This window comes from Prionailurus viverrinus, chromosome E3, assembly GCF_022837055.1.
Source record: "Prionailurus viverrinus isolate Anna chromosome E3, UM_Priviv_1.0, whole genome shotgun sequence".
Classification (NCBI taxonomy): Eukaryota; Metazoa; Chordata; class Mammalia; order Carnivora; family Felidae; genus Prionailurus; species Prionailurus viverrinus.
In genome coordinates this window covers 25458156-25481066 of record NC_062576.1, presented here as the reverse complement: position 1 = coordinate 25481066, position 22911 = coordinate 25458156, and the positions used below count along the sequence as shown (strand labels likewise).

The 22911-nt window shown below is 36.5% G+C and overlaps 1 protein-coding gene across 3 annotated transcripts in view; it reads left to right on the top strand.

The window, feature by feature from the left end:
- Positions 1-22911, top strand: part of REXO5 (RNA exonuclease 5) — a 37923-nt gene that overhangs the window by 1078 nt on the left and 13934 nt on the right. For all 3 annotated transcript variants that reach the window (XM_047838258.1, XM_047838259.1, XM_047838260.1), the window contains 11 exons: positions 2706-2818; positions 4114-4240; positions 5542-5638; positions 8832-8975; positions 12900-12988; positions 14225-14340; positions 15434-15572; positions 15723-15817; positions 16818-16920; positions 18320-18423; positions 19166-19286. In XM_047838258.1, coding sequence (XP_047694214.1) covers positions 2706-2818; positions 4114-4240; positions 5542-5638; positions 8832-8975; positions 12900-12988; positions 14225-14340; positions 15434-15572; positions 15723-15817; positions 16818-16920; positions 18320-18423; positions 19166-19286 — 1248 coding nt within the window. The remainder of the gene's footprint in view (positions 1-2705; positions 2819-4113; positions 4241-5541; positions 5639-8831; positions 8976-12899; positions 12989-14224; positions 14341-15433; positions 15573-15722; positions 15818-16817; positions 16921-18319; positions 18424-19165; positions 19287-22911) is intronic.

Below are 22911 nucleotides of genomic sequence, written 5' to 3'. Positions count from 1 at the left end.
CTGTGTACCAGAAATTGTTCTAGGTTTTGGGGGTATCCCAGTGCAGAAAACCAAAACTCCCTGCGCTCGTACAACTTACATACCAGTAGGGACATAACAAAGCTGATGATCATCCCTGCCATTTATTGAGAGCCAAATATATGTGGCCCATCTCTTCAGTCATCAGATTTCTCTTGTCTGCCATATGCTGGGCACTGCCCTAGATACTTGGAGAATCAGTAAATAAAGGTTCCTCCTTAGTTGTAGTGGAAAGACAAATAGAAGTTATATACAGGTTTCCCCCACTATCCAAAAGTAGAGCGTTCCTGTGAAATGTAAGCTGAAATGGTGTAAAGCGAAGAAGCATTTATTTATAAAAAAAAAAATTAAGCATTTTCATACCCCCTAAATAACCTCTGTTAAGCTTTCAGATATCTCAGGACAGATCTTGCTAACTAATACACAAAATAGAGATAAAGTGTAGATGCTCACAGACACAGATCAAAGCTATGGGGGCTTCTTGTTCAGTGTAGTCCTTGGAGAAGGAGCTTGGCTGTGCCAATTTAATTGCGAGGGGTGCCCGCTTCTGTAACTGGCTTGTTGTGAAACATGCTGAAAATAAAAGTGAAAACAGGTACAGTGATTATACAGATCTTTTTTTTAAGAGGGAAGTGGCAGAACACAAGGTTTCAGAAAGCTAGGGATACCTGTAGTATGTTAAAAGGGAATTAGTGCTGTGAAAACATTTGTTAAAAACATCTATTAAAAAGGGATTCTTTGTTTTTTTCTTTTTTTGCCTATCAGATTGGCAGAACAACTTTTTAAGGGTTAATGTGGTGAGAAGTTTAAGGAAATAGACAATCTCATCACTTTTTATTTTGAAACACTCTCAAAGTTAAAAGTTGCAAAAACAGTACCAAAAACATCCCCGGCCAGCATTTGAAAGTAATTGCAAACAATGCTTCATGATCACCACCGCCCATATTTTAGTATGTATTTCCTAGAAACAGTCCTATGTAGCCACAATGCAACCATCCAAATTAGAAAATAACACGGATATGTATACATTTACAGCACTATTCTGTATTTACCAAAAGTGATCCACATATAAGTGGATCCACACAATTTAAACCTGTGTGTAAAGGTGTGAAGGATCAACTGTAGGTTTTATTTTGATCAGGAACTTATCTGGAGAATTTATCCAGGTGTACAGGGAATTTTAAAACGATGCTCATAATTTATTACAAAAAACAGTGTCCTCGATGATGAATTTTTTTCACATAAATTTTAGGTGTTGAGGTAAATTTAGAGAATGGACTATTAAAATTTGTATTTGTTATATTTAACTGCTATGGAAAGATGCAAATTTTTATTTTATTTATTTATTTATTTATTTATTTATTTATTTATTTATTTATTTGGCTGGGGGGAGTTGGTTACCAAACAGAATGTATAGTATAATCCTTTGGGGCAGTATAGTATAGAGATCAAGATTTTGGGCTTTGGAGCCTGTATTCCAGTCTTTGTTCTACCACTTACCCATTCCTTCATTTCTTTATGCAAAATGATGGTAAAGTAGTAGCCACTTAAAAGACCTGTAAGAATTAAATGAGTTAATAGATGTGAAGTGCTCAGAACTGTTAAATGGCTAATTAATAGGTGCTCAACATTATCTTTAAAAATTCATGGGAACAATAGCAATAATAATGTCTGGTGTTTATTAAGTACTTATGATAATGTCAGTCTTACCATATTGCATTTGTACTACCTCGTTGATCTTCCCAAAATCTCATGAGGTGGAATTATAATTGCTCTGTAGATGAAGAAACTGAGTCTTAGGTTAAGGTACTTGTCCTACATAGTAGAGCTTGGTATTTGAACTCAAGTAGTAGGAGTCTGGGACTTAAGCTCCTAACCAGTCTACTCTGCTGCCTCCCAAACCAAAATGAAAATGGTAATTATCTCTCACTTCTGTAAGTACAGATGACTTTTATTTTCTTTTACCTATTGTCTTTATTTACCTTTCTCAGTTATCTGACTCTTTTCACAAGCATGAATTGCTTTAATAACCAAATATAAGTGCATAGCTATTTTAGGAGGGAGAAGCTTCAGTGAACTCCTTGTTTCCCCAGAATAATGTCAGACTCTTTACCGTAGACCACATTGAACTTCTATGATCTGGCTCCCTCTTCTGTATACTCTCAAATCTCCTCTGCTCTGCATCATGCCATCTTGGCTCCAGCCAAATAAAACTACATGTTTAGACACAATGTTCCCTCCTATCTGGCTGACATATTATTTCCAAGACTCAGCCACAGTATTCTCATCTCCATGAAGCTATCCCCCAAACTCTCTAACCCCCAAGGCAGTTAGCCTTTTTTGCTCCTAGACTTTATAATAGCACTTACCCACATTGCATTGGAATTACCTATTTTTGCATTTCTTTTACTTCAGTAAAATGAACATGAGAGCATGAATCTTGTTTTATTCATCCTACTATCTCTAGTATGTAACCAAGTATCTATAATTAAGGTTCTGTATCAATGTTTCTTAAACACTATATTAATAATGTCCTATCATAGGTTGTTGTTTTAGACCTTCATTTTCAATTAGACCCCTCATTTGCATATATGCTAAAGTAATCAGAAACTAGAATGTTTTAATAATTTGCTTTGCTTTATGTTATTCCCAATAGTCATTTGTTATGCCCTGATTTATCTTTTCAGAAAGCCCGCTTATCTACCATTTTATTTGCTGAAAACTGTGAAGTAACACATGAACAGTTATGTGAATTGCTGAAGTATGCAGTTCTGGGCAACTCCAATGTTTCTAAACCCAGGTATGAGATGAACTTAAATGACCCGAGGTTTCAAACTTGTGTCTACAGGGCCATATACTCTTAATTTACATTGTTTATTTACCATACAGAATATCCTAAATTTTTCTTATACTAGTTGCCAATATTTAATTTGGGAATTCCTTTATTAAAATCCAGATACTTTATTCAAAAAACTCTTTAAGATCTGGCAGCTGTCCCTGTATTCCCAAATGGCAACAATTTGTCAAATCTGAATAGGGGCATGTACTCTTTAGTGTCCTACCTGACCTGCTTCTCTTTTTTGCATTATCTGTCTGGCTGCTTATTGGTTTGCAACCTTCTTTGGAACTTTCTGGGTGAAAACTGAAACCAGTTCCCCTTACTTGGAGGGCAGGGAGAGACTAAAGAATGAGGCAGGCCATTTCAGGTTGGTAAGTGGCAGTTTTAATAATAAGCAAAGGGAACTTGCATATACAAAGCTGGTCTTGGGTAGGAGCAAAACAAATAGATCCCTACACCTACCTGCCAAATCCTAAAAGTGTACATACAGGCCTTAACTGGATTCAGTCACATATACCATGCTGGTGTTTTCAACACCACATCACTATCTCAAGGCTGTGTCCTTGGAGCAGCTCACAGGTCAGCTGCAGTCATGTCTTTTCAATGACCTTCCCCAGCACCACTATAGGTATTTTGGTTTATAACCCCCAGTGGAGACCCGATTGAAATAATATGATTAAATGTTAAGAATCCCAGTCAATCTTTTTTGTTCCCTTTATGTGAAGGGTGAAAGAGATTTTTTTCTGATATCTTCACTGCCATTGTTAAATATCTAATGAAAACTGCTTTTTATATATACCGATACAAATTGTTTCAAAACTTTTCAAAGTTTTTCAGACATCTATCTGAGAGAGATTGGCTAGATACCTCAAAGCCATCTTCTACATTAACGCATATTGCTGTTAGTCTGTCAGTTTATCTAAAACTGGCTTTCTTGAGGTCAGTCATGTGATTACTTGTTTAGGAAGGACTGCAGAGCAGCTTGGGATCTTGAGGATGTGCCTTTGTAAAATTACCTTATTTCCAATTTAAAGCAAATCTTAATAGGATTTTGGATTTGAATGCAATAAATAATTATCTCACGAGATCTTTATTTGAATTCTGTGCATTAAAAGCTGTTCTTTACCAGGCAGTCAGTGAGTGATGATAAGCTCCATTAACTGTTGCTTGCTGCTTTTTTTCCACACTTTTCTTTTGTATGTCTGAACTGACTTGATGGTGTCACTTTTAGCTGTTTTGGTTTGATTTTTCAACAGTTGGTGCCAGCTTTTTCACCAAAACCAGCTGAACAACGTGGTGGTTTTTGTACTGCAGGGAATGAGCCAGCTACACTTTTATAGGTTCTATATGGAGTTTGGATTTCTCCGAAAGGCATTCACGCATGTAAGTTAAGAAAACTTTGTATTAAGGCCTGAATTAGGTCCTCTTATCCAGAGATTAGTGCACGTCTCTCAAACTATGCTCTTTGGCAACCTGATAAAAGAAACAGTAGAGGTTGTAGAAAGCAAAAAAGAGATCTCATGTTGAGATTAGGTTTGTCTCCGATTTTCTTTGATGATCTAGGCAAGACATTTATTACCAGATTACAATCTATATGTAGTCCCCAGGTTGATATTATCCTGTTTTATTTGGGTTACGATATTTTCAAAAATTATACAGTTTATGTAAAGTCTTACGTTTTTTGGCCTCTTGACAATATCACAAGATTGGACATCCTTAGAATAGTATGTGCAGCTGAATAGCAGCTGTTATCTCTAGAAGAGGCATGTGCTCTCCATTTTCCCATAGCCACCTCTATTCTTTATTGAACTGTTTCATCCATTTACCCTGAGGGATTGGACTTGGTGAGTACTAATTTAAATCCTTGAGCCTCTGTTTTCTTTTTTATTTTCATTTATTGAACACTACATATGTGTTAGGACCTACATCAGTCATTCTGCATGCATTATCTTTAATTCTCACAGTAGTTCTGTGAGAGGTACAGGTGTCTTCTGTAAATAAGGACACTGTGAGTGACTTGCTCAGGTTATAACTAGTAAGTGACAGAGCTGGAATTTCAGCCCAAGTGAGCCTAAGGTTGGAGCCCTCAAACTCTAAGCCTGGCTGTGTCATCTTTCCTACCTGGCAAGCTGTCCATTAACATAATAGATAGAAGTGCTTTGAAAAATATAGGGGACTTTCCTCTGTAATCAGAGAAGCAAAGACAATTTGTGGAATGGGATGAATGTGGTCTTACTTCCTTTGTCACTTTTTTTTTTAATTACCTAGTCACTTTTACACATTAAGGAAACTTCTTATTTTGCAATACAAATAGTTAAGGTCTAGACCTTTCATAGTACTGAGTGGGGGCGCCTGGGTGGCTCAGTTGTTTGAGTGTCCCGACTCTTGATTTCAGCTCAGGTCATGATCTCACCATCTGTGGGATGGAGCCCTGCTTCGGGCTCTGTGCTGACAGTGTGGAACCTGCTTGGGATCCTCTCTCTCCCTCTGTCTCTGCCCCTTCCCCTCCTCTGCTTGTGCAAGTGCACACTGTCTTGAAATAAACATTAAAAAAATTTAAAAAAAAGTGCATGCCTAAATAAATAAATACATTGCTAGACATAGAATTAAGTAAAGTGCAAGTCTTTGACATTATCTTAACTGCTTTCAAGCATTTTTATAAAAACTTGTTAATGTATTTTCAGAAATTCCGCTTGCCTCCTCCATCATCTAATTTTCTAGCTGATATCATTGGACTGCAAAAGAAACAAACAACTGGGGATCTATCCAAGATGGTGGAAGGTATGGCTGTGACTCTGGTTTGATGATTTGCTCATTCTAAAAGATATTATGGAGGGGCACCTTGGTGGCTAAGTTGGTTAAGCATCTGACTGTTGTTTTTGGCTCAGTGACCTGATATTACGGTTTGCCAGTTTGAGCCCCCTGTTTGGCTCTGCGGTGGTGGTGCGGAGTCTGTTTGGGAGTCTCTCTCTCTCTCCTCCTTTCTTTTCCCCTCCCCAGCTCATACTGTCTCTCTCTCTCTCTCTCTCTCTCTCAAACTGTAAAAAAATTTAAATGTATTAAAAAAAAATAAAAGATATTACGGCTATACTTATAAGTAGGTTTGTCAATCAAGTTTATTCTTGCAAACAACAAAGATTAATTCTAACTAAACAGAAAAACAATTTTTTTAAGGAGAACATGGATCAGTACTTAGGGAGATTAGACAGCAGGAACCATAGGTAGCATTCATGCCTCAGAAACCATTTGGTTAGGTGAGATAAGTGAAGGCTGTCCCTGGATATCAATAACATTTGACTCTTACAGATTACTGTGAATAATTTTTAAGCTGTCAGTGGGTCTTTGTAGCCATGAGTATACAAATGGGAATGAAGATCTTGCCTTTGACTAATGTAAGGAACACCCATTAATACTATTCAGAGTAAGGGGCGCCTGGGTGGCTCAGTTGGTTAAGCGTCTGACTTCGGCTCAGGTCATGATTTTGCGGTTTGTGAGTTCGAGCCCCACATCGGGCTCTGTGCTGACAGCTCGGAGCCTGGAGCCTCCTTCGGATTCTGTGTCTCCTTCTCTCTCTGCCCCTCCCCCACTTGTGCTCTGTCTCTATCAAAAATAAATAGATGTAAAAAAAAAATAAAAAAATAAACTACTCAGAGTGGGGAATAGGCAGGAGGTTTAGATGCTAGCCAATTGAAAGAGAAATATCCATGATGGCAGTAGTTTTCAAACATATGGGTTGTGTCCATGAGTAAGTTGTAGTTAACCTTCTGTTTTTGTGAGGGGAAGGATGTAGATGATGGAATAGAACAGAACTTGCTAGAATTCATTGGACCTAGGTAAGTATTAATCAGTGATACTTTTTTGTGTGTGTTCAGCAATAATAATTGAATAGTTATACTGAGGTGACATGAAAAGGTGGTGAGGAGTTGCCAGTGGCTCCTTCCTATCTCCTTTAGGACTGTGTTTCCTATTATCCTCTGTCTCAAAGACCTCTGCTTCCTTCCTTTCCATTGTTCCCCTCTCCTTCCAATAGATGCCTGTATCTGACCTGCAGCTGTGTTTGTTTTGATCTCCACTGTATTTTAAACCTCTTTGAGTGGGGCTTCTGGGTGGCTCATTGAGTTAAGCATCCAACTTTTGGTTTCGGCTCAGGTCATGATTTCATAGTTGTGTGAGATGGAGCCCCTTCTTGGGCTCTGTGCCAATAGTATGGAGCCTGTTTGGGATTCTCTCCCTTGCTCTTTGCCCCTCCCCTGCTCATGCTCGCACTTTCTCTCAGAGCGCGTGCCCTCTCTCTCTCTTTCTTTCTCTCTCTTTCTCTCCCTCTCTCCCTCCCTCTCCCCCCGTCAAAATAGATAAATTTTTTTAAAATATGAGAAATCTTAAAAAAATTTTTTTAAGTAATCATGGAGTAGTCATTATTAGATTCAAAGGTCATGTAAAGACTTAGTATTGCAAAAGAAATAATCAGGCAAAAGAGATTTGATGTGGCTGAAGAATATAATTGTTGGGGATAACTGGAGGATGATGAGTTGGAATAAGAGGAAGTAGTGGTGAGAGACAAGACAGAGAGGTAGGTTAAAGCTTTGTCCTGCAGGTTGTAAGTGTTATGCTAAGGACTTTGGATTTTATTCTGTAGGCTGTAAGAAGTTAGAGAGTTATGGTTAGTTCTTTGTTCTTTAAAGGATTTCATTTGCTTCCCATCCTAAATATCAAAGTCCCAAAGCATAGCCTGTAGCACTGTGATCGTCTTTCAATTCAGTCTTTCCTTCAAAATATTTATCTTCCCAATTGACCTATTACTCTTCTTTTGATAACTCCTGTATCTTTATCTCTGGGTCTGATGTCCGAGATTCTAGGCTTGCATTTGCAACCACCTGCTGGATGTTGCTACTTGGATATTTCCAAGTTCCCTCAATCATGAAATAGCTAAAAGCATTTTTCTCATCCTTAAATTACAGGTTCCCATCTTCAAATTGCCTTTTCTGTTGGTACCATTTTTCTCTAAGGTAACAGCCCTGAATTTTAGAATTACTTTTCTTTTGGCTCCTTATACTCAGTCTGCATGACTCATTTCTCATTTCTCTCTCTTCTCCATTTTCCCCATATCTTTGAGGTTGATCTTTCTTAAAGTTATGGTTGTGCCATTTCCCATCTTAGGAATTTGCTGTTACTCTCCATTATGTACTGAGTTATGGACTAAAGCCTAATCTCTTGTGCCAGGCATTTGCACTGCTCTACAATTCATTTTTATATTCCTCTCAACTGTTTCCTACACTACTGTCCTATTTAAAGGATGCATTTAAACTAGAAAGCCACCAGGAAACCAGGTGCCCTTTCAAGGCATCTATCTTCTCTGCTTTCTGTTTTCTCATAACTGGTCAGTTCTCTGTATTTCCTGGTTTGATTCTGGAAGCAAGCAATCTGATCAGCTTAGCTAATTACCATTATCCCTTTTGAACATGTCTTGACAAGGAATATCAAGTTGCTGGTCTGCTTGTAGATATGTCACTCTAAAGCCAGGTTCCCACTCTCAGTCCAGTCAGTGACTACTCTTGCTTAAAGAACAGGCTGATGCTTGAGTAAGTGGCTAGGAGTGGAATAGATTTAGGTAGAATGCGCTGTTAGGAGTGGCAAGCACTGTGATGGACAGGTGTAATACACCAACTATCTGAATTCTGCCTTTTCTTCAAGACTCAGCTAATCTTTTCCTCTGTTGAACCATCTCTGACCACCCCAACCAGTGTATTCTTCCTTTCATTTTTATAGCTTTTATTATTATAATTCATTTCAGACTTACATTCTCTTTGTTTTCCTATAACTATATCAGTACAAGCTCCTTTGAGTTGAAGCTGGGTCTTAATACATCTTTTGATCTTCACTATGCTTACCCTACACAAGGTTAAGAAATATGTCCTCTGAGGTCTCTTAAACACATATTCTGACAATGTATATTTGTCCTTTTATTTTTTTTCAGGGTCTTTACCTTCTACCAGTTCAAAAGTCAGCATCAGCCTGCAGAATGCCCCTATTATTCAAAAATATGGCTCTAAGAAAGTGGGCTTAACCAGATGCCTTCTCACAAAGGAGGAAATGAAAACATTTCATTTTCCATTACAAGGTTGGTTTAGACTTAATCTGATGTTGGTAACAATGTAAAAATATTTAGTAGTTTATTTAAAAATACTACTGTTGAGGGGCGCCTGGGTGGCTCAGTCAGTTAAGCGGCCGACTTCAGCTCAGGTCATGATCTCACGGTCAGTGAGTTCAAGCCCCGCGTCGGGCTCTGTGCTGACAGCTCAGAGCCTGGAGCCTGTTTCAGATTCTGTGTCTCCCTCTCTCTGACCCTCCCCCGTTCATGCTCTGTCTCTCTCTGTCTCAAAAATAAATAAAAGTTAAAAAAAAAAATTTTTTTAAATACTACTGTTGCAAGTTCCGGTTTTTTGGCTGCTTTCCAAATGACTTAGTCCATCTTCTATTAATAAGGAAACACTTTAAGTACAGGGTTTCCTAGAGTATAGGATGTGCAGCACATAAACATGACCTTAAATATCATTGAAATATTCTGTGAGAAAGTTACTCCTTTTTCATTTTTCTTTCATTCCTTCTTAGTATATTAAAAATAAGTCAATATGTTTTTAACACTTCTTTGATACTTCTGATTCTCCTCCCACTCCACCATACCCCATTTTCATTTTCGTCAGTGAAGGTCTGGGCTCAGAGCCTTGGTCAGTTATGTAACAGGAGTTTATGAAAAATGCTTTAATTTTATTTTGTTACCTCTTAATCATAGCAGTAATGTTAAGTTTCCTTTAAAAACAAAAACAGCTCGGGGCGTCTGTGTGGCTCAGTCAGTTAAGTGTCCAGCTTCGGCTCAGGTCATGATCTCATGGTTCGTGAGTTCCAGCCCCGTGTCAGGCTCTGTGCTGATAGCTCAGAGCCTGGAGCCAGCTTCTGTTTCTGTGTCTCCCTCTCTCTCTGCCCCTCCCCCATTCGTGCTCTGTCTCTCTCTGCCTTTCAAAAATGAATAAATGTTAAAAAAAAAATAAAAAAAAAAAACAACAAAAACAGCTCTATTTAGATACAGAGTTAAACTACCATACAGTTCACCCATGTAACATACCATTCAATAGTTTAGTATATTTGCAGAGTTTTACAACCATCACCACAATCAATTTTAGGATACTTTCATCAACCCAAAAGAAACCCTGACTATTATTTTTCACACAACACTACCTTAGCTCTTAGGCCTTCACTACTTTCTGTCTATACATTTACTGATTGTGGATATCTCCTATAAATGAAATTGAACAATATGTGGTCTTTTGTAACGGGCTTCTTTCACTTAGTTTTCAGGTTCACCCACGTTGTAGCTTGTATCAGTACTTCCATTTCCTCTTCTTCTTTTTAATTTCTTTTTATTTTTAAATTTAATTTTAGTAAGATTAAATATAATTTAGTTTTGGGGGGTGCCTGGCTGGCTCAGGTGGGAGAGCATGTGACTTTTTTTCTTTTTTTTTTGAACATATATTTATTTATATTGAGATAGAGCAGGTGCATGCATGTGCAAGCATGGAAGGGGCAGAGAGGGAGGGAGGAAGAGAGAGACTCCCAAGCAGGCTCCACACTGTCAGCATAGAGCCTGATGCAGGGCTCAATCCCATGAACTGTGAGATCATGACCTGAGCCGAAATCAAGAGTTGAACGCTTAACTGACTGAGCTACCCAGGTGCCCTGAGCATGAGACTCTTGATCACAAGGTTGTGATTTCAACCCATTGAGTGTAGAGATTACATAAATGTTAAAATTGTATATGTATATATGTGTATGTGTACATATACGTGTATGTATATATATGTAAAATATATACACATACACACACATATATGTTCATATATATTATTTAGTTTTCAAATAATATGCATGGTACCATAAATATCTTGTAGTTTATCCTACTTATTATAACACTTATATACTTTCATTTTTTTAAGATTTAAGAAGCAAGGGTGCTTGGGTGGCTCAGTCGGTTAAGCATCTGACTCTTGATTTTGGCTCAGGTCAGGATCTCACAGTCATGAAATCAAGCCTTGAGTCGGGCTCTGTGCTGGGTGTGGAGCCTGCTTGAGATTCTCTTTCTCTCCCTCTGCTGCTACCCACTTGTGTGCATGTGCACATGCTCTCTCTCTGTCTCTCAAAACAAAAAATTGAAAGACTTAACCAGCAATAATTTTATTTTTTTTGTTTAAGTATAGTTGACACACAATGTTACATTAGTTTGAGGTGTAGAACATAGTGATTAGGCAGCTCTGTAATTATGCTGTTCTCATTAAGTGTAGCTGCCATCTGCCACCTTCATTTATTTTCATTCAAATGATATTCTATATATGGATATACAACATGTTATCCATTCATTAGTTGATGGACATTTGGGTTCTTTCCACTTTTTGGCTCTTAGGAATAATGCTGCTATGAACATTCAGTACAAGTTTTTGTGTGGACATATGTTTTCATTTTAGGGAAGTATATACCTAGGAGTAGAATTTCTGGGTCATATGGTAACTCTGTTTAACCTTTTGAAGAACTCTGAGGTTGTTTTCCAAAGCAGCTGCACTATTTTACATTCCTTTCAGCAATGTATAAAGGTTCCAGTTTCAGGGTGCCTGGATGGCTCAGTAAATTAAGCGTCCAACTACGGCTTAAGTCACGATCTTGCGGCCCTGGAGTTTGAGCCCCATGTTGAGCTCTGTGCTAACAGCTCAGAGCTTGGAGCCAGCTTCAGATTCTATGTCTTCCTCTCTCTGTGCCCCTCCCCCAGTTGCACTCTGTCTCTCTCTGAAAAATAAATAAACATTAAAAAACATTTAATAAAAAATAAAGGTTTTAGTTCCTGCACATCCATACCAACAGTTGTTATTCTGTCTTTTTGATTATATCCATTATAGTGGTGTAAAGCAGTATCTCGTGATTTTGATTTATATTTCTCTGATGGCTGATGATATTGAACATCTTTTCATATGCTATCTATAAAATGGAGTTAATAGTTCACGTATCATGGATTGCCATGGGGATTAAATGAGTTAATGTATAGAAAAGTGCTTAGCATGGTGCCTGGCACATGATGCTTTTAAGAAGTTATTTTTTGTTATTATTGCTACTAATAAAATAGATAATATCTGGGCAGCAAGTATAAAGTCTCCCAAATTTGGGGATGCTTCTCTTTTCTGGTCTAGATCATATTTAATTATTTTAATTGTAACTAGTTGGAAATTTTAAGGTACCATGATACAGAAACTAGTCAGTCTCTCAGACTCCTCTGTTTCTTGTCATACAAGATCTAGATATTTTTATTTTTTTAGCCTCTGTCTGAAGGTAGGAATCTTTGTTGGTTCAAACACTTTGGGGCCTCTTAGCTGAACATGCCTGGTTATTGACACCTGGTTAGGGTACACGATGGAGTGGGTGCCTTAAGCCTATAGCTCTGGGCCTCTGTAGAGAATTTTCACTCTTTGATTCCAGAAAACTGCAGGCATCTCAGAGAAGTCTCAAGAGTAGAGTTCGGTGCATGGGTGCACATGATGAATGTCACTCTGCCTACAGTAAAATCCTTTTAGATCTCTAGTATGGTGGAATCTTACTGTTACTTTTTCTTTATTTAGGAAAGAAAGATGCCACATGCAATTATTGTATACTTTGTTTATCCTCCCTCAATGCCTAACATGAAAATGTCCATTGACTTTGGATTTAGCCAAATTTTAATTAAAATCTCTGTTCTCATAAGAAGGAAAAATTGTTATTTGATAATTGCCAAGAAGTCCAGGCCCTAGTATCCCCTATAACAGCAGCCTGTATTTCCCCAGAATATAAAAAAATGAGTGGATGGAGAAAGACTAGAGGACAGACGTTGTCTCTTTTTATATTTCGAGTGTCTAACATAGAGAAGGTGCCCAGCAATTACAGTATTTCAGTTTTCCCTGGGTGAGTGAATCTGAGTGATGTTTACCATCTCTAGTTTTAAAGGCAAATATTTTATTTCTTTTCCTTCTAGGTTTTCCAGACTGTGAAAACTTTGTACCTACCAAATGTCATGGTTCTATAACAGACAACAGTCCTCTCTTTGGACTTGACTGTGAAATGGTAAGTACTACTTTTGATGTTTCAACTGGAGTGTTACAAACTAGAGTAGAAGATGATTTCTTGAGTCTAATGTACCAGTGAATCAGTCCATTTCATTCCAGTATTCAGTTTAAATAACTGAAAGTAGGCACTTTTACTCACATTTTAGAAAACTTAGATATATGCTCTAGGATGAAGAATAAATATCACTTAAGTTTTCTAACTAGTGGTTATGTTTAACCAGATGTCTATACATTACCAGAAGTTTACTCCTTCTGTCTTTTGAACAAGTATTTTGTTCCCCTAAGGACTGCCTCAGCTACCACTGGTTTGGCTTGGTGTTACACATTTAAGATCAGAAGTAGGATTTGTCTCAAGCTCCCTTTGTGTTTCACTTTGTCTAATTAGTAAGTCTCCTTTCAAAGACAGGGCATCCTCTCTCACTTAGTACTCAGGTAACAGTCTCTCATTTCTGAACAAAGTGGCAAAGCGCTAAAATTTTAGAGTCTCATATCAGGGTGTGTATATGCTGGCCTTGCCTGTTAATGGCTTTGTCACCTTGGACAAATCCCTAACCTCTCTCAGTCTCAGCTTCTCTTTGAAGTGGGGATAATAACAGAGGTACCTCATTGGGTTATTATGAGGTGGTATGTATAGAATGCTTAGTATTGCATGAGATGATAATAGAGCATGCTAATTAAAATTACTAGTGCTATCCAGGGGCCCCTGGGTGGCTCAGTCAGTTGAGCGTCTGACTTCAGCTCAGTCATGATCTCGTGGTTTGTAGGTTCGAGCCCCACATCAGGCTTTGTGCTGACAGCTCAGAGCCTGGAGCCTGCTTCGGATTCTATGTCTCCCTCTCTGTCTGCCCCTCCCCCGGTTGCACTCTGTGTCTCTCTCAAAAATACATAAACGTTAAGAAATTTTTTTTTAAATTACTAGTGGTACTCAGCTAACACTGGAATGTAAAACACTCAATAAATGGTAAAATGATGGCTGATGTATTATTTCCATCCATCTTCCTTGAGCACATCCTTTTCAGAGCAATTAAACTGAATCGGTTACCTTAGATGAAAGGTTCAGCAGTCTGCCCAGCTTTAATTTCATTCATTCTGGATTCTCTAGTTAGCAAAAGGTTGTGCCATTGTCAGTGGGTCCCCAGTAGGTTATAGTCGACAGCAGTTGATGTAGTCTGAATAATGAGAGGAAGCAAGAGCTTCCACCGTTCAGCAGTCTGACTCTGGCCTGGTCTTTCAGTGCCTCACATCCAAGGGGAGGGAGCTAACACGCATCTCACTGGTTGCTGAAGGAGGCTGCTGTATTATGGATGAACTTGTTAAACCTGACAACAAGGTTCTGGACTACCTTACCAGGTATTTTTCACCTTGCCTTCTGCTCTCCCTTGAACTGGCAGACTAGAGTGGAATGTGAAAACACAAATAGTTTGTAGTTTCTGTTTAGTTAGGTATTATCTACATCTATATTATGAAAGACAAAGCTGGGGTACCACAGGTAAATTTTAATACTGAAATTGCACAATGTCTGTATATAGCTCTTAACCCTTCTTGCTCTCTAATCTTCCTGTGACCTTAAGGAAGCACAATATTTTCCTTGTCTAGAGTCTCTGGTTGTAATCATGATCTAGCAACTGCCAAACAGCTGGAACTTTGCTGTCTAATAAGACCTCATGTGAAAAACCTGCAAATCATTATTTATCAGTCAAAGGATTTTAGAGCTTAAGGTGCCTTGACCTTGAAAACCAATACAAAACTAAGAAATTTGAAGCTCAAAAATTTTTGTCTGCCTTTTTAAGGATTATCATGCAATTTTAGAATACACATTTTATCATGATTAGGCAAAAAAAGCTAGTAAAACATTACTCTTTTTTGCCCATTGAAGTTGCATCTATAAATTGATGCTTACTTAGGCACAGAGAGGCCATGATAGTGATAAAGATTGTCCTATTAGGAGGCATGATAATTAGTATCATCAGTCATTTGTGGCAAAGATGTATGTATAAGTTTGTTTGTCACAGTATTTCAAATATATGGGAACATATGAAAGTAGAGGATTGATTAAAATATGTGAAATCCATATAATGGAATACTCTGTGACCATTTAAAAGGAAAATAGGTTATAATTGATGTGAAAACTTGTTAATGATATGTAGTAAATGATAAAATCATGTTATAAAGTAATATGCATTATGATTAAATTTTTATAAATGAAATATATACATGAATATATGTATCAAAAGTATGAAAGGATATTTACTAAAATGTAAAAAGTGATCTCTGGGTGGTAGGATTATTGGTCATTTTAAATTTCCTCTTTGTTTATTTGTATTTTCAGCCTTTTTACAGTTAGCACATATTAATTTTCAAAAATATTCTTTTTGAAATGACTTTTCAAGGAGGAAACCTTATTAATATCCTGACCTGTCCATTTCTCTTTTTTCATTGAAAGCTTTTCAGGAATTACAAAGAAGATTCTTAACCCAGTGACAACCAAACTCAAAGATGTACAGAGACAGTTAAAAGCACTGCTTCCTCCTGATGCTGTGTTAGTGGGCCATTCATTAGGCTTGGATCTCAGAGCGCTAAAAGTGAGTATCTGATTTAGAACTTAGTTTTTCCAGTTTATATGCCTGTTCCACTCATCTCAAATCTAAAGTCTTGGGTTCTTCTGTCCCCCAGCCTAGTTGTTTTTTACTTTAGCATAGGATGCTACTCATTCTATTCTCTTTCCTCCTCAGATGATACATCCATATGTTATTGATACATCATTGCTTTATGTCAGAGAGCAGGGCAGAAGATTTAAGCTAAAGTTCTTAGCCAAAGCTATTTTGGGGTAGGTTGTTTGCATCTTATAATATTGTCCTGATAAGTCACATATAAGTTAGCATATAATATCTTATTTAATGCAAATGGCAAAATTGAGGATCTCTGCTCTTCTTCTTAGTCTGTAGACATTATTCCTTTCATTTCTTATGAATCCTGGGATGTTAATTCCAGAGAAGTATGACTAACAAATGGAAAAATCGTGGGAATACAAAAAGGGGTTTACATTCACAGCTGAGGTTTAATGGATAGATCGGGACAGGGAGGGGCAGAAAAGTTAATCAGAATTTGAAAACATAATGTTCCTATATTAAATGTACAAGCATATGTGTATAAAGATGTTCATTATAGTATGGTTTAAAATAGCCAAAAACCGTGCAAATATTCTGTAGTACTGGTTAAATAATTACATTTATCTGTATTATTGAATACTTCATTATTGTTAAGAGAACATGATGAATCTCTATATGTGCTAGTAAGAAAAACTCTTAAGATATTACTGAGGATAAAATGGAGATGCAGAACAAGGATCTGTATATCCCCAGATATCAATATGATATAGATTAGATTTAGATGTATCTATAGACACAAATACATATACTTTTTAAAGGTTTTTAAAAATGAATCAGAAAAGATGTATGGACCTATAAATACATATAGACACTTGCATGCAAATAAAAAATTTCTGGAAGTTAACTTTAAAAAATGGTTACATCTAAAAAATGAGACAAGGGGTTGGCTGGGGCATGGTCAGAGACTTTATTGGATAGCCTAATGTCCAGATAATATGCTTGCTGTAAACAAAGCCATTTCTGATTGTTGTATATCGTCAGTCCTCTCACTCCTGGTACTCTCATGGCACTTAGGAATAAAGGAATCTTGATTGTTATGATGAAATCTGATTATCAGATTGCTGAAATTTTACATATAACCAGAATATTTGAGGTAGCTGAAAGAACCTGTCATTAAAAAATGGTCCCAGGTATGTCAATTTTATCTTGACTTTCCAGGAAGGATATACAGTGTCCGGATAGGCTTGGTCATGATGCCACAGAAGATGCTAGAACAACCCTTGAATTGGCTCAGTATTTCCTTAAGTATGGCCCAAGGAAGGTTAGTATCTTTGACCTGTGTGTTTACTTTTCTTAAAATTATGGGACTAGAATAGATAGTCACAGACTGCCATCCCCTGTTGTTACCTTTCTTTACAAAGATAGGAGTGTAATTCAAGCTGAGCGTTCAGAATTAAGGCCTATATTACTAGCATAATGTAGTAGATAAGTATGTGGTCTCTGAAGTTGGACTTAATCTGTTTTTAAATATAGGATAGAGGCCCCTGGCTGGCTCATTCAGTAGAGCACATGACTCTTGATCTCAGGGTTGTGAGTTTGAGCCCCATGTTGAGTGTAGATATTACATAAAAATAAAATCTTAACGGGCACCTCAGTGGCTCAGTCTGTTAAGTGTCCGACTCTTGATGTCAGCTCAGGTCTTGATCTCAGGGTTGTAAGTTCAAGCCCTGCATTGGGTCAGTTTCTTTGAGCAACTTTAGTTTCTACACCTGTAAAATGGGAACACATTTCTCTAGTTTGTTGGTGGTGGTAAATGAAATATCTTTTATAAAGCTGTTAATATAGGTCTTGAATATATTAAGCACCATAATGTGGTGGTGATCATTGTATGTTGATAATTGTAATAATTAAAAAATCGACATAGGCTTTTGTTCCTTTGGGGTGGGAGGAGCTTACCATTTTTTCAGTAGCAATTCAGTGGGTGCTAAGTTAGAATAGCACATAAGGGAGACATTGAAGAAGACACAGTTTCTGACAGGCCTTATTACAATACATTCTAACCTATTAGATTGTCCCATTGCATACGTTCTATTATGACTGCACTATGAAATAAATTGTAGTCCATTTAGAGCCATGAACATCCAGAATAGTATTTTGTGTCACGGTGGTAGAAAGACATTCTAAAATATCTTATTGGACATATAAATAATAGTTTGTATCTCACTCTCTACATCACAACTCCCAAGTGGTCTCCCCTCTTTATGGAAGAATAATAAACTGATTTTGTATTAAACCAATAAAAGGTCTTTTTTGATGTTGCTGTAAAAGCCATTCTTTTATCATTTACAAAAGTTGCATGTTCATAAAGAAGTAAATTTTAAATGACTGACTCCATGGGGTCAGTGATGAGTCAAAATTGCCATCCCTTTTTACTTAGCCCTACTTGGCCCTTTTCTGTATTCATATAACAACACCAACAGCTGGTAACAGATTGCCATTCTTGGCTAAGCAGCCAGAAACAATCTGGTAACTATTGAAGCCAGCCTGGGTCTGTGGCAGTGACAAAGCCACTGTCTGCAGAAGCAAAGAACACCACTTGAATGGGTTTTTCTTGGATTTTTTTTTTTTTTTTTTTTTTTTTTTTTTTGCTGTTTTGTTTTTTTAAACCTCAAATGCTTTGCAGGAAATTAGATGGTTTTTACTACTTTATTTTCTTCAAGATTGCAGAACTAAATCTGGAGGCACTAGCTAGTCACCAAGAATTGCTAGCAGCAGGCCAAGGGCCAAGAAATACAGCAGAAGTAGTTCAGCAGTCAAACACAAGGTAATATTTTTCAGATCTAAACAAGAACAAAGAGTATATGGTTTGTGACATACAAAACTTGGAGTTTTTTGTTTGTTTGTTAAGTCTATTGAAAAATGTTTACCAATAGTATGAGTAACATTCTTCCATCACAAAAACCATGGAGGGAAAAATACCACCTTCTACCCTAAATAGCATCTATTATTATTATTTTCTAAATCTCGTGACTGCTGTTAAAATAACTGTCTCACCAAACAAAAAAAACAAAACAAAACAAAAAAGATATTGAAATGAACTAAATAGCATTAGGGGAGATGATAGACTTGTGGGTATTTTGATTTCAACAATCACCTATAGCCTTGAGGTATTGCCCAGGTTAGAGGAAAACGAAAAACAGGTTCAGAAGGAGTTTGTCACCACACCATAATAAATGTATCAGATCCTTAGAGTATAACCTAAACATTGAGAATTTTTCTTGTTTATCCTTCCTTCCCTTAAATATAGAGCACTACTGTCCAATATGATTTCTACAGTGATGGAATTGTTTTATATCTCTGCTGTCCAGTAAGGTCCACACAGTACAGTACATGTGATTAATGCAATTGAGGAACTGAATTGTAAATTTATTTAATACTAATTAATTTTAAGTAAATAGCCACATGTTGCTAGTGGCTCCCTTATTTGACAGTACAAGTATAGAGAAATAACTCTGAGGTTAGGGAAAATGGTGGTTCTTAATCTGATATCTTCAACTTCTTTACAGTGTTTTAGAATGCTTGGACTTAATGGGTCAGAAACTCCTTTTCTTGACCCGGGAAGCAGAAACTAGTGAACTTTCTTCTTCCAGAAACTGTCAAACTATTAAGTGCCTTACAAATAAAGAGGTGAGTGACCTACTTTCTCTTTGAAGGTTGTGTTCCGGTTGCCCCACAGGAGCAGGACTGTCAGCTGACAGTGTGTGCTTGCCGAGCCCACCTTCGACATCGTACACCACTTTGTATTTCTGGTCTTTTTCTGGTTTATAGAGATGTTTATCTTAGTTTTTAACCTGACTGTATTTTTTTGGTTGTCTCTTATATTTTTTCTATTATTGCTGTATGTGTAAAGTAGAAGGGATAGATCACAACATGAATTTAAGTCATCTTGTTCAGAAGACCTATATATATATATTTTTTTTTTCAATTTTATTTGGAAAGAGTTTTGTAAACTTAGAGAAAATTTACATGAATGTTTGTCTATACCTTCTAACTGGATTCATCTTCTGTTAGCACTTTGTCCCATTTGCTCTATGTGTGTATATGCTGGCATGCTTATCCTCTCTTGCTATTTCTTTCTACCTCTTTCTATATGACATTTTAATTTTGAAACTATTTGAGTGTAAGTTGCGTATATCATGGCCCTTCCCCCCTCTATACTTCAATGTATATTTCCTGAAAACAGAAATATTCTCTTATATAACCATAATAAACTTCAGTAAATTTAATATTAACACAGTACCTTTCTCTAATTTCATCTGTATTTCAGTGTTTTTAGTTGACCCAATAACGCCTTTTAGCATTTCTTTTCCCTTCCAGGGCCACATACTGCATTTAGTTGTCCTATCTTTTTAGTTTCCCTTAATCTGAATACATCCCTCAACCTTTCTTTTTTCATGACAGTGGTGGTTTTTAAGTAATACATGTTGCATATCACCTAACCCAGAATGTTCCTCAATTATGAGTTTGTGTGGTGTTTCCCCATGAGTAGACACAGGTTATGCATTCTTTGCCAGACTACTTATAAGTCATGTTTACTTTCCAGGGTATCATATCAGAGGCACATGTTGCCCATCTGTCCTTTCTTTTGTGCTGTTTATTTTGATGACCTTAGCAAGATGTTGTCTGCTATCTCCACTGTAGATTTACTACTTTTGTCCCTTACTTCTAATAAGTAATATGAGGAGATACTTTTTTGAAAAACTGATGATTCTTAACCTGTTGTACAGTGGTTTCCAACTCTAGCATTTCCTTCATACTTACTAGTTGTTACTCAGCATTCCATAAGCAAGAGTCCTCCCTTTACCTTATTTATTTATTTATTCATTCAGTGTGGACTCACAGATTCCAGTTGAGTTCAGGACTCATAGATTCTTGTTTAATTATAAATTATAATTTATGATTTTACTACATTGTTTTGGTTTTCAGACTTCCCAGATTTAGCTAATGGTAGCCCCTTCAAAGTAGCTTCTTTGTCCTTGTGACATGCACCCATAATTTTTTTTTTTTTTTTTTTTTAGCACTTTTTGTTACAAGATATTTAGTTTCATCATGATATTAGAAACCAAGATCTGGGCATTGGGTATGCATATTGCTACTGGGGTGTCTTTGTTTCTAGACCCTTAAAGCAGACAACAGGAAATAAATGCATATAGATCTACATACATGTGCGTTCACACACACACACACACACACACATAAATATAAATGTATATATATATATGTATATACATATACACACACATATATATGTATACACATATTTTAGAAATCATATGTCTATATGAATACCTTTAATTTCAGCCTTTTCGTATAGGGGTGTTCCTTGATTTTCCTCATTCTATATTTGAATCTCCCTTTATCCAGTGTGGGAACATTGGCTCCCAACAACATCAACATTTACTCATTGCTCAAACCTAAACTATATCCAAAATAGTTGTAGAATTGTTGCACCCAAATCACTGTAGAATTAGTTAAGAATTTGAAGTTCAGTCTCTTCCTTATCCTTCACCCCATTTACAACTGAATATTGGGTATTCAGTTGGAATATTTTTCATTTATAAGTTACTTGGTTTTTCTCACCTCCAGGTTAGCTGTATTTAAAATATAGTTCGGTTCAATTGTTTCATTTTGCTTTCAGTTTTAGGCTTTTTTCCCTCTTGAATCTTTATTGATTTATTTTTGGGATCTGTAGAACATTAATGTGCCTCCCAAGGCAAAACTACCAAAAAGTATATACTCAGAGAAGTAGAATTCCCTTACATATCTCTGTTACCTAATCCTTCCCACTACCTCATGTAAGTAAATAACTTTGTTATTTTCTCATTTATACTTCACTCCCCCCCCTTTTTTTTTTGTAAAGAAAAGCAGATATTTCTCTTTATTACACAGAAGTTAACATACTATATAAGCTCTTTTGCAGTTGGCTCTTTCTTCTTAACAATATATCCTAGAAATCATATCAATTTGTTGAGGATCTTCTTTATTCTTTATTATAGCTACATCATACTCCATTGTGTTTATGTACCATAGTTTTATTTCTCCTTTTCCAATTCTCATGTCCCTAATTTTTTTTTTTCTAAATGCTTTGGCTAATGCAGCCAGAACAGTGTTAGGTGAGGTCATTGATTTGCAACTGTTCTTTTTAACTACAGGTATTTTAGAGCTATAAATTTCCCTCCAAGTTCTATATTTAGCTGCATCTTAGATATCTTGATAAGTTTTGTTTTCATTTTCATTCAGTTCAGAATTCTTTTTAATTTTGCTTTTGATTATTTCTTTGGCCCATGGCATTTTAGAAGTGTGTTATTTAGTTTCCATTTAATAATTAGGTATCTTCCTGAGATCTATTACTTCTTAAATTATCTGTCATCCAAGAATGTACTTTCAATTACTTGAATCCTTTTAAATTTATTGAGAGGTGGAATCTCCAACTATAACTGTGGATTTGTATGTATACTCTTGGAGTCTCATTAATTTTTGCTTTGTGTATAATGAAGCTTTGCTATTAGACCCATAAACATTATGCATTATGTCTTCCTGATGAATTGGCCCCTTTATCATTACAAATAGGCCTTTATCCCCAGAAGCATTTTCTATTCTGACTTATACTTTGTCTAATATTAATATAGCCCCTCCTGCTTCCTTTTGATTACTGTTGTCATGGTACATATTTTTTATTTTGCATTTGTCTATTTGTATCTTTATATTTAAAGTGGGTTTTTTGGGGTCCCTGGGTGGCTGGCTCAGTATCTGACTCTAGATTTTGGCTCAGATCATGATCCCAGGGTCATGGGATCGAGCCCTGCATCAATCCCATGCAGCTGAGCATGGAGCCAGCTTAAGAACCTCTCTCTCTAAAAAATAAGTAAATAAGTAAATAAATAAGTTAAGAAATCTATGTTTAAAAAAAATAAAACAATAAAGTGGGTTTCTTGTAATAATCAATTAGGCTTTGCTTTTTTGTTCAATCCAGTAATTGTTGCTGTTTAAATGGTGTAGTAGGGTTATTTGCATTTAATATGACTATTGATATTGTTAGGTTTAAATCTCTTATCTTGCTGCGTTTTCTATTTGTCCCATCTCTTTTTTTTTCCTATTTCTTCTTTTTCCTTTGAGTTAATGTGGTATTTTTTATGATCATTTTATCTCTTTTGGCAGTGTATTAACTATGACTCTCTGTTGTGTTATTTTAGTGGTTGCTTTAGGATTTATAGTATATCTTTAACTTGTCCCAATTTACCTTAAGTGATCT